The 12,583-nt window shown below is 37.5% G+C and overlaps 1 protein-coding gene across 4 annotated transcripts in view; it reads left to right on the forward strand.

Annotated features, from left to right (window-relative positions):
- nadk (NAD kinase) overlaps positions 1 to 12,583 on the forward strand; it is a 44,086-nt gene that overhangs the window by 14,867 nt on the left and 16,636 nt on the right. For all 4 annotated transcript variants that reach the window (NM_001004896.1, XM_031904981.1, XM_031904982.1 and 1 more), the window contains 1 exon segment: positions 4,347 to 4,430. In NM_001004896.1, coding sequence (NP_001004896.1) covers positions 4,347 to 4,430 — 84 coding nt within the window.

Consider the following 12,583-nt stretch of genomic DNA (forward strand, 5'->3'; position numbering starts at 1 on the left):
TTTGCAGATGTCTTCAGTAAATGCCTATTTTAACTTTTCTTATTCTACAGGGAAAATATACCCCTCTTTTTAATAGGAGCTCATTCAGTTGGGCTTATGTGGACATGGTGCATAAGTAATCTGAACTATATAACTGTATACACCCATCCTTGATTCCACCGGTTGAAAGGAAACCGTAATAGTCTGCCTTTGCTTCAGGGACTAGCTTCCCACACACCCCTTAGGCCAGGGATCCTCAACCTTTTATACCCGTGAGCCACAGTCAAATGGAAAAAGTTTTGGAGAGCAGAAAAAAAAGTTCCTGGAGGTGCCAATGAGAGCTATAATAGTCTATTTAATAGCCCCTATTTTGACTGGAAGCTACAGAAGGCTCTGTTTGGCAATTGAACTGGGTTTTTTTTTGGCAACCAAAACTTCAGAAATTCAAAAATAAGCACCTGCTTTGAGGCCACTGGGAGCAACATCCAAAGTGTTGGCAAGCAACATGTTGCTCACAAGCCACTGATTGGGGATCACTGCCTTAGGTTGACCAGTCCCTGTAAAGTGATGGATTCTATGACTTAATGTCCCTCTGCCTTACACAGAATCTGTGCACCACCCACTATGAAAGTCTTATTAAAGTCCTTGAATTGATCACTTCACAATAGATCAAGGTGTAGCATGGTTTTTAATCTGTGGAATCGGTTATAAAAATACATATGTATATCTGTAAATTCAGACAATTTCAAAACGGAAGGGGTTTCACAGATGTTTGTTTTTTTGTTTTTTTTTTTACAAAATTCTGACTTTATAGTGTTACCAGGTACTTGCTTGTTAATGTGAAATATCCAGGCAGCATATGCTTGCCATTATGTGTAGTCTTCTTCTCTGTAGCTGTACGCTGTTTATTTCTGTACATAGCTGTAGATAATTATATGTCTGGAACATAGGGTGTAGATAATTAGCCAACAGCAAGTTTTTAATTCTTATGCTGTACTACCCCATTATGTGTAAATATCTATATTACTGTAGTTAGAAGTGTGATGTACCTAGTTTTTGTTGTGCGGCACTGGGCTTCGTCCTTGTCTGACCCTTTTTAATTTTGAAGCTTTGTGCCTGCAGGTTGTTTTTTAAATATCCAGCTGATTCTGTACATCGATATGATTACTTTGTATGTTTCCCACCAATTATGCTTTGCAGAAGTGTCAGGTTCAGTCCTAGAGGCTAAAATGAGTCAGTCTGCTATTTTGACTTGCACAAAAAAAAAAAATGAGTGCTTATAGGAGCAAGACTACTTGTTCTCTGCTCTGGTAGAAATCCAACCTGAACAGTTGGATTACTGTCACAAATTGCAACTGCGCCCAGTTGTTCACTGTTCCATTATTTTTATTGACACAAACTTCTTCTCTGTTGTCATCTCTGAAGTTCCAGAGCACTGAATTGGATGAATTAAAACCAAGTAATAGGGATTGCAGTGTTGGTGATCAGTGCGTTAAGAAGCTGTTGACATAAATATTTATTAATATTTGGCCAAGGCCAACAGAACAGAATGCACAAAAAGCAATTACTGACAATTCAAATACAGGTAAATGTATAAAACACCACAAATCAACTTCCGAAACAATGGAAAATATAGGAATCACAGTGAGATAGTAGAATAAAGAAATGTATATATATTTTTTTAATTATTATTTAGGAGTGCTGGTGCATATCTTTTTCTGTAGCCAGGCACCTAGACTCTAAACCGTTTCACCTGTATTTTATATAGATATTTATACAGACATAAAATAAGGGAAGTCTCCAACATTCACTGCTAATTAAGCAATGCATGTATGTTGTGCCATCTCCGCCAATAGTATTGAAACTTTAGTTTGGGCGATTTCCCCACTATTCACTAAGAAATATTCAGCATTTCCATGTATACATGCACATTGCATAGAGTACATAGGATTTTGCTCAATATTGGTAGCTTTTAGTTCCTTTTTAGCTTTTACTTGTTCTCCTGTCATTGTCTAGTTTAGCCTCATCTGTAATGAGAGCCCTAGTAGAGTACTTGAGTAAGTATGACTCTGCTTTTTCTTATTTGTTGCTTTGGAGTGTGCATTGTTGCTGCTGATACTGCAAGTTTAAATTAAGTACATTTTTGTAATTTTATAGGGGACTTTTACCAAATAGAAGGCAGGGTGTGGAAAATGGAAACAGCTTTTTTTTTTTGCACCTTGCACGCTGGCTTCTACTTTCAAATGCTGCAGGAATCGGCACTCCATTTTTAAACACAGAGACCTGCACCCACCACCATGTATCGTTGATGTTGTCGTCCCTTTCCCATCCCATAACATGTTTGTCATTCATACGCCCAAGTTTTAGGGCAAAGACACACATAGCGCTATTCGTAGCAGCTACTTGTCATGGCTAATGATCATTTACTGATAATTGTCTCTACGTGAGTTTTAGCAGAGGCAATTCCCACAAGTAGCTTCTACTAAATAGCTGAGTGTGTTCAACCTTAGAATGGCACTGGCTGCCTGCAAGCCGCAAAGGGGGCCTGTACTGTACTTAGTGCACTGCTCCTACCCCCCCCCCCCCCCCCGTGCTCTTGCACGTCTACCCTGGATTTTAGTAAACTCTTTAGTTTACTCTTTATATCTACATGGTAACGTGACATTATCAAAAGTTTAGTTTAATGCACTACGTAATTCCTTTAGTTTGCAGAAAAAAGTACCCTAATTCACCCTGGTGCTTACACATTAGGGTATTTACACCAGCATTTTCTGTTTGTAGAGGTAAATGTAGTTATAATATCACAACCAATAAAGAGTTATATGTACAAGTTATATGTAGAAGGAGAAAACACAAATGTTAGTGTTGCTTTTGTGCAAGTCAGAAGAAGCAGTGATATTTTCTACTGCTGCTAATGCCATTTGTCCAAACTTTGTAAATAGGTGTTGAAGCTAGGGCTACATTAATAAATATGCAAAGAGGTATTGGCCCAGGACTCTTAAGAGCAAAGGGCCCACATCAAAAAATGGCAATACTGTTTAAACTAGACATGAAATATGACTTTTCTTTTTCATGACTAATGTGATTATAATCACCATTTGCAACTATACAAACACCTGCAAATATTTGTAAAGCACTATTTGATACTATGCAATTATTAGATCATGTTGCAGGTCTCCGTCATACCTGTGTTAAAATACTGTCAGGAGTAAGAAGTGAAATGTGCCGCACAATCAAAGTATCTTATAGAACTGGTGGACATTGTGACCACTGCCCTGCATATGTGGTGAACGTTACATCAAATGTCGATTATAGTTGCCCTTTTCTAAGCCAGTTATAATGTATATATGATAAGTGATTTCACGATGAGTTTAAAGAGTGCTGACTACACAACTTGCATTTGCAAAGTGATTAAAGCTTTTAATAATGTGTGACATGATAATACATGTTTTTTTTTTATAAGGTGTAAAAATGAAGAATAAAGTAAAATTGTGATGTTTAATGAATTGAAAGTGGAAGTAGGCTAGTGTGCCAACTAAGGGCTGCTATTTGGTCCTTTACCTTTTTAGCCCTGGCACTGCTGGTTATTGGGTGGTTTTAGCCCCTCAGTATTTGAGCCAGTTGACTAGTGCTAAACAGTTTAATTACTTGGCAAGCCAATGACAAATGTTTTAGTGCTATGGAATGTTAAGTCCTTCAGAGAACACAAAATAACTTTTATTTATTTATTAACTCTCAAATTTATTCATAAAGGAATATTTATTTAAAAAATCAGACTTTATATAACGTATAAAGATATTCATTTCCCAGGTCTCTTTGTAGTTGTAACCGACTAGCAGTAGGATTCTATTGCCCTATGTTTTGTTGTCCTAATCCTTTTCGGAATTGAAATTATCAACTTGGTTCATTAATGTTGGAGGTGTGTTCACATTAACCCATGTAAATTTGCTTTCCTGAGCAGAAGCTGACCACGTCCCCACAATTCAAGTGTATCTTGAGCAATCCCTGGCACTCATGGATTTTATAAAAGCTTTAAGAAAGCCACACTTTGCCAAAATGTCTGCATAAAACCCAAACAAAGCAGCAATGGACATTTCTTCTTGCAGACTTTGGCCCCAGGAATAAAGGATTTTTCTGAGAGAGGAAGTTAGATACCAAAGTACATACATAAAATAACACAAGAAATCCTGTCGCTAAATCATGTCACTAAGCCAGGTCGACCCTGTTAAACATACAACAAAAAAAATCTTTTCATGCTTTTTAAGGAAAAAATAGCAAGCGTTCAGTTTTCATATTTGTAGCCTAAATGGTAGTAATTAGGAGATATGTCTTCTTTTTCTTTAGTTTGACTGGTTTGTTCTTTTTAGGCGTACAAGATCCATGCATGGACCATGCCCAGTAACCACTTTTGGACCAAAGGCCTGTATGCTGCAGAATCCAAAAGCAATCATGTAAGTATTGTTAAGTTGGTCGATTTTTTACTTTTTAATATGCTAGCAATAAGCATTGATTTTTATTTAGGCAGCAATGCAAACTACTTAACTTTTTATTAGTTTTCATAAGTTACATATAAATTGTATTTTATGAATATCTGTCCAATGGTACAAGGACAGTCCTTTGCCAATTTGAATGTGCCCATACCATTGGGAAACAATCTACAACATTATCACTTCATATTTGGTTGTAGGTCTTCTGAAGAGACATATTTGACAGCTGGCCAATTGCATGTACAAGCAAGGCCAAACACTTGTGGCCTATTGTTTGCTACACAATGTCTGTGCCTGCTGACAGTCACTCTCCTTTCATTTGAATGGGACATATTGTCTATGGCAGATTCTGCTGCCAGTGGGTGTCTGCCAGTTTGGGAAATACGCATCCTGACTGTTGGGTGATTTGGTCTTTCCCAACTTTTAGGGCTCTGGCACACGAGGAGATTGCCTTGCGAGGCAACTTCGGTGATTTGCCGTAATCGCATGCGCAGCGTGTGCCATCTGCGACTTACATTTTCACCGGTGGGATGGTAGTTCGGGGAGATTAGTTGCCCGTGACAAGGGAGATTTGTCGCGAGTGACTTATCTCCCCGTGTGCCAGAGCCCTTATGGTTTTACAGGGCGAGAGTGTTATAAAAGGCTGAGGATGAAACGTTGAACTGTCTTTTGCACAGCCTCAGTAGCTTTGATAAACAAATTGCTTAAAAGTCACTGGAATACATTCCACCATACATTCTCAAGCATGACAACACCCTATAAATTGCATATTTTTTTCTGAATCTTTCACTGGTTAGTGTTAGGTCTCTTTAAGAACACTCCCTTGAATGTGAAAAAAAACATTACATTGTCAATTGCATTGGCAACCTATGAATTCTGTTAATTTTACCAGCTTTTCATAATATTGCTTTTGTTTGCATCTTTATTATACTTCAGTAAGCATTACTTTTTTATTCTATCAGAGCCTTATTTAATGGCAAGACTTTAGTAAACTATTGGTTGCTTGCAGGATTATATACTTTTGCTAGACAGATACATACAGATAAAGGATTATACTTATTTGACATAGATTGGTGCCACAAAACAAACAGAAGGGCTTGGTCACCTATTAACTGCTCTAATGTGCAAGTCACGGTTACAGAGTAATTTATAAACTGGAGGAGTGTGGTGTAGGGCTTGTAATTATAATGCCTATCAACACAGATCAGTGTATTTTGTGTATTTTTTTTAATTACAGCTCCAAAATGTATGAGAATGAATACATTTATTGTGTACTCCCCATATAGACTAAATAATGTTTTTGCACAAATGAAATCTAGACTCTGAAAGATAGCCTTCCTTTAATTTGAAACTTTCTGGATAAAAGATGTTCGATTAATGGATCCTGTACATGTATATGGGAAGGATTTGGTCTATGGCACAGAAGAAGAAATGCAGAATATCTATTACTGCACATCTCTTATGTCAAAATTGTCCCACAGTACTTGCTCTTTTGTGCATCAGGCTGCAGGTGAAAGGTCCCTGCTAGTGGTTATAAGGATTTCGATCACGTAAAAGTAACAAAGGTCACCATTTAAAAAGCCATGAAATGAAAGTAATGTATGTTTACTCGTCTGTACTCCATTGCCAACATTTGTAGAAAACATATTTTATTTAAAAATACTTGTTGTTTTGTTAGTAGAGAATTTCGGGACAGTTCACGAATATACAAAATGTAAGGTTTCATTGAACACAATAGAGTAGGTAGGGCTTTGTTTAGACAGAAGATAAACACAACACTTTATAATATACTGTAATAAAAACAGGAAAAGATTATTACATAAACAGGATAGAAATAAATACAGGTGTGGGATCTGTTATCTGGAAACCCATTATCCAGAAAGCTCCATCTCCCATAGATTTAATTTTAATTAAATAATTCAACTTTTTAATTCAACTTTTTAAAAATGATTTCCCTTTTCTCTGTAATAATAAAACAGTACCTTGTACTTGATCCCAACCAAGGTATAATTAATCCTTACAGGACTTATTGTATATAGGGTTTATATAATGTTTACATTATTTTTTTTAGTAGACTTAAGGTATGGAGATCCAGTTACATAAAGACCCCTTATCTGGGAAACCCTGCGTCCTGAGCATTCTGAATAACAGGTCCTATACCTGTAGTATGTAATTTCAAATTACCTTCGTTTTTGTTGTTACTAGTCCTTTAAACTTGGAGCAATATTTGTGTATCCAAAAATCATTGTGCAACATTACACAAAACTGCTCCTTATGCAAACCCTAGTCAGTCAATAATGCCCTCGAAAAGGGGTCACACTTCCAGCTAACTAATGCCTTATAGCACTTGCAGGTGATTCACTTGCATCTCAGTTCTGACGCTTTGGCACTGTGTTTTTGGACTGCTTTAAAACGCTGCTCCTTTATTTCTGAGTGCTAACCATGTGACCTGCGAGTGCGCTGGGAAGGACCAGACAAGACAATGGAGGGGTAACTGACCGCTCTGAAGGGGCATTTTGACTGCTCTGGTTCTCACTGTAGGAGGGCAAAATGCCCATTTGCCATTAGCCTAGAACCTAGTGTAAAAATTAATTTGGACATTACCGTGGGTGAGCAGTGGAATAGGAAATGCCTTCACTAAGACAACTAATGCATAAGGCAGTAGGTATAGGAATATAAAAGGAAACCTAAAGGGTTTTCTTGATCTCCATGATATTTCGACAAGTATAAGCAGACAGAAATGAGGTTAAGTTGGGTCACTTGGCTCTGGGACCCTCGGGTGCTATTTACATTGGATAGCTGCCCCAGTACTTCTTTTTACAATCAATCACTGCTAAAACCTGCTTAAAACAGTGTTTTGGGCTCTGTGCACTTTAAAAAAAAACAAAAAAAACGGTGTGCGTGCTGCAGTGGGTGTTTCTGAGCAAGTGCTTCATTATGTGTGTGCATATAATTATCTTATGTAAACTTTAAAATTGTTTGTGCATGCTGATACGATGTGAGAACCTTGCCATCTGTATATTTACACTTATTATATACATATATATATATATATATATATATATATATATATATATATATATATTATATACAGTGGAGGAAATAATTATTTGACCCCTCACTGATTTTGTAAGTTTGTCCAATGACAAAGAAATGAAAAGTCTCAGAACAGTATCATTTCAATGGTAGGTTTATTTTAACAGTGGCAGATAGCACATCAAAAGGAAAATCGAAAAAATAACTTTAAATAAAAGATAGCAACTGATTTGCATTTCATTGAGTGAAATAAGTTTTTGAACCCTCTAACAAAAAAAGACTTAATACTTAGTGGAAAAACCCTTGTTTGCAAGCACAGAGGTCAAACGTTTCTTGTAATTGATGACCAAGTTTGCGCACATTTTAGGAGGAATGTTGGTCCCACTCCTCTTTGCAGATCATCTCTAAATCCCTAAGGTTTCGAGGCTGTCTCTGTGCAACTCTGAGCTTGAGCTCCCTCCATAGGTTTTCTATTGGATTAAGGTCCGGAGACTGACTAGGCCACTCCATGACCTTAATGTGCTTCTTCTTGAGCCACTCCTTTGTTGCCTTTGCTGTATGTTTTGGGTCATTGTCGTGCTGGAACACCCATCCACGACCCATTTTCAGTTTCCTGGCAGAGGGAAGGAGGTTGTCGTTCAGGATTTCACGATACATGGCTCCGTCCATTTTCCCGTTAATGCGAATAAGTTGTCCTGTGCCCTTAGCAGAAAAACACCCCCAAAGCAAAATGTTTCCACCCCCATGCTTGACGGTGGGGACGGTGTTTTGGGGGTCATAGGCAGCCTTTTTCTTCCTCCAAACACAGCGAGTTGAGTTAATGCCAAAGAGCTCTATTTTGGTCTCATCAGACCACAGCACCTTCTCCCAGTCACTCACAGAATCATTCAGGTGTTCATTGGCAAACTTCAGACGGGCCTGCACATGTGCCTTCTTGAGCAGGGGGAGCTTGCGAGCCCTGCAGGATTTTAATCCATTGCGGTGTAATGTGTTTCCAATGGTTTTCTTGGTGACTGTGGTCCCTGCTAATTTGAGGTCATTAACTAACTCCTCCCGTGTAGTTCTAGGATGCTTTTTCACCTTTCTCAGAATCATTGACACCCCACGAGGTGAGATCTTGCGTGGAGCCCCAGAGCGAGGTCGATTGATGGTCATTTTGTGCTCCTTCCATTTTCGAACAATCGCACCAACAGTTGTCACCTTCTCTCCCAGCTTCTTGCTAATGGTTTTGTAGCCCATTCCAGCCTTGTGCAGGTCTACAATTTTGTCTCTGACATCCTTGGACAGCTCTTTGATCTTTCCCATGTTGGAGAGTTTGGAGTCTGCTTGATTGATTGATTCTGTGGACAGGTGTCTTTTATACAGGTGACTAGTTAAGACAGGTGTCCTTAATGAGGTTGACTAATTGAGTAGAAGTGTCTAACCACTCTGTGGGAGCCAGAACTCTTAATGGTTGGTAGGGGTTCAAAAACTTATTTCACTCAATGAAATGCAAATCAGTTGCTATCTTTTATTTAAAGTTATTTTTTCGATTTTCCTTTTGATGTGCTATCTGCCACTGTTAAAATAAACCTACCATTGAAATGATACTGTTCTGAGACTTTTCATTTCTTTGTCATTGTACAAACTTACAAAATCAGTGAGGGGTCAAATAATTATTTCCTCCACTGTATATAATATATATATATATATATATACATACACACACACACATATATATAATTATATAATTAAAACATGCTGGTGGAAGCTGCCATATTACTTAAAGTTTGCAAGATATGTGGTATGGAAGAATCTTAAAGTAGTACTGACAAATTCCAGGTTTTACCGGAATGTGTTAATATCACTTTTAAAAGAAAAGGGTTAATCACTGGGGGTGCCAAATGTTAGCCCCCCCCCCCCCCCCCCCCCCCAGTTATTATAATCACTTACCTGATACACCACGCCAGTGCTCCTGGTGGCAGAACACTGCAAGGTGCTTCTGTTGAAGCTGATTTGCTGTGATCCTCTCCCGCTCAAAGAAAGAAAGAGCATGAAGCGGATTGTTCCGTGCTCCTCCAGAAATACCCCAGGCTGGTGCAGTTTTCTGTTAGCAGGAGTTCTGGCTTGGGGTATCAGGTAAGTGATTACTATCTAACATTTGACACACCCAGTGATTATACCTTTCCTTCTCCTTTAAGGGCTCTGGCACACGGGGAGATTAGTCGCCCGCAAGTATTCCTGTCCATTCCATGCTAGTTCATTATTTTCTGGCATTCTCTCAGGAAGGGCTAAAGGGATGTTGTCATTAAGTACAGACTGCACTGAACACCATAAATTCCTAATGCAGGAGCTACCCTTGGGGCACCTTGCCTTCCATCCTGTAATGGATTTTACCTCTGCCCAAGAAAGGGTTGTAGTTGGATAATTAGTGCCTGGTGTAAGAGTCCGTCTTGAATTACTTTTGTGGGTTTATAATAAGACACAATATTGCTGAACAATGCCCACTTTGCCTTGCAACTTTATTATGTTAGTCTTAGAGCTCTTTCACATAGCATTTTCATATATCTTCATAATGTTTTATTATACTTGATCAACCAGGATATTGTTTATCTGGTTATTATGGTAACCTGAGTGGTTTGGTGCCATTTACTGGGACCGGTAAAAGGTTTGCTGCATACTCTTTGCACTTTTTTTTTTTTTTGCACAAGACCTGTGATTGCAGTAAAGTTTTTTATATACCTTATATTAATATATATGTAATACAGGTATGGGACCTGTTATCCAGAATGCTCAGGATCCTGGGTGTCCCAGGGTTCTTTCCATAATTTGGATGTCTGTACCTTAAGTCTACTAATAGGATTGTTTTACCTCTAAAGAGGAGTAATTATATTATTACAGAGAAAAAGTAAATCATATTAAAGAATGTGAATTATTTAATGAAAATAGTCCATTTTATTTAAATAATCCAAAACTTTCAAATATATTTCCTTTTTCTCTGTAATAACAAAACAGTGCCTTGTACTTGATCAAGTGGGTTTATTTATAGGTTAAATTATTTTTTTATTGTAGTTTATTTGTAGTATGGAGATCCAAACTACAGACAGACCCCATTATCTGGCAAACCACAGGTCCTGAGCATTCATGATAGGTTCCGCACCTGTATATATTTCAATATTTAATAAATATGTGTGTGTGTGTATGTATATATATATATATATATATATATATATATATATATATATATGTTTTCATTCTATCGTTGTCTAGGTATCATTCCAGAATTTCTGCCTGAGACAAGGCATTGACTGTATCCAAGATATTATATCTAATTCAGCCCCAGCTAATGACATTTAATTTCAATCAGGTTTCAACATACAGTGAAACTGAGGAAACATGGTGAAACCATGGGGTGCCACTTGAGCCTTTACCAACCTAGCCTCACTGGCAGATGGGTTTTCATCAGACAGCAAATGAATATACTGAAAGCACATAAGGCAATGGCAGGATGTTTTATGCAGTGTGAAGAGCCCAAATAATAGTGGATTTGTGCAAAATCATGACATACACAGCAGTACGTGCCCCATTCATTGGGTTCTATAAATCAGACTAAATTATATATAGATATATGAAGTTATAAGTTTCATAAATCCTTGCTAGTTACATCATCCATTATAGCAACACATTAACAAATACTAATCTTAGAAACCAATATAAATCATAGACTTTACTGGAGTCTGCAGCTTACTGACCCAAAAAGACTCCCATTTTTTAACAGGGACTACTCTGATTTTGGTTGGTGGCTGCACGTGTTTGTGTCCACTGTTAAAATAGTAATTTCTTTTTATTTGGTTTTTTTTTTTTGTTCTTGAGGAAATGGTCTGTGCCGAAATGGACCTTGATATAAGATCCCACAAGACATTAAAATAGCACTGGCAAATGTTGATAAACATTATTGATCATTTTTCTTTATTAATGAGCTTGGTATTCAGCTAACTATACCCAGACATACTGCTTTGTTATAATACCAAATAAGCAGAGCATAAGTTATGTCATCACGTTCCACAGTGCAATACGGGAAATACAGAATGCTTGCAACCTGGGGTTTTTCAGGTAAAGGATGTGTTATTTGGGTCACCACATAACACCATGTAACTATACCCAGACATACTGCTTTGTTACAATGCCAAACAAGCAGAATGTAAGTTAGGTCATCACATTCCACAATGCAATACAGGCAATACAGAATGCTTGCAACCTGGAGTTTTTTGGATAAGGGATGTGTTATTTGGGTCTCCATACCATAAACAAAATTAAATAAACCCTATAGGATTTTTTGCCACCATTATGGATTCATTCAGCTTGCTTGCCCTCAAGTGCAAGGATCTTTTTATTATTTACTGTTTTATTATTACATAGAAAAAGGAAATAGTTTTTAAAAAATAAAACCATTTTCTCAAACTAAGATCTCTGGAAGGTGGCCTTCTTGTAATTCAGAGCTATCTGTATAACGGATCCTGTACCTGTAATGGCACACTGAGCTTACAAAGGAAAAAGCTGGAGATGTTTAGTACAGGTATGGGATCCCTTATCTGGAAACCTTTTATCCAGAAAGCTCCGAACTATGGAATGCCTGTCTCCCACAGACAACATTTTAATCAAATAATTCAGAATTTTAAAACTGATGTCCTTTTTCTCTGTAATAATAAAACAGTACTTTGTAACTGATCCCAAGTACGATATAAATAACCCTTATTGAATGCAAAACAATCCCATAGGGTTTAATTAATGTTTTATTGATTCTTTAGTAGACTTAAGGTATGGAGATCCAAATTACGGAAAGACCCCTTATCTGGAATGCCCTTGTCCGAGCATTCTGGATAACGGGTCCTTTACCTGTACTATACTAAATACATCAGTGTATAACCTCTGACTAATTAAAGGAATGTCCTTTATTTACAGCATGCTGAATCCTTATTATATGAAATGTAATAGTCTCTGCCACAGAACTCATTGTTTTGTTATATGTCGTATTTTGGGACTAAAAGAAGGAGGTGCAAATCACAGGTGTTGTCCTATTGTGAAAAATACTTACTGCCTCC

Source organism: Xenopus tropicalis, chromosome 7, assembly GCF_000004195.4.
Source record: "Xenopus tropicalis strain Nigerian chromosome 7, UCB_Xtro_10.0, whole genome shotgun sequence".
Taxonomy (NCBI): domain Eukaryota; kingdom Metazoa; phylum Chordata; class Amphibia; order Anura; family Pipidae; genus Xenopus; species Xenopus tropicalis.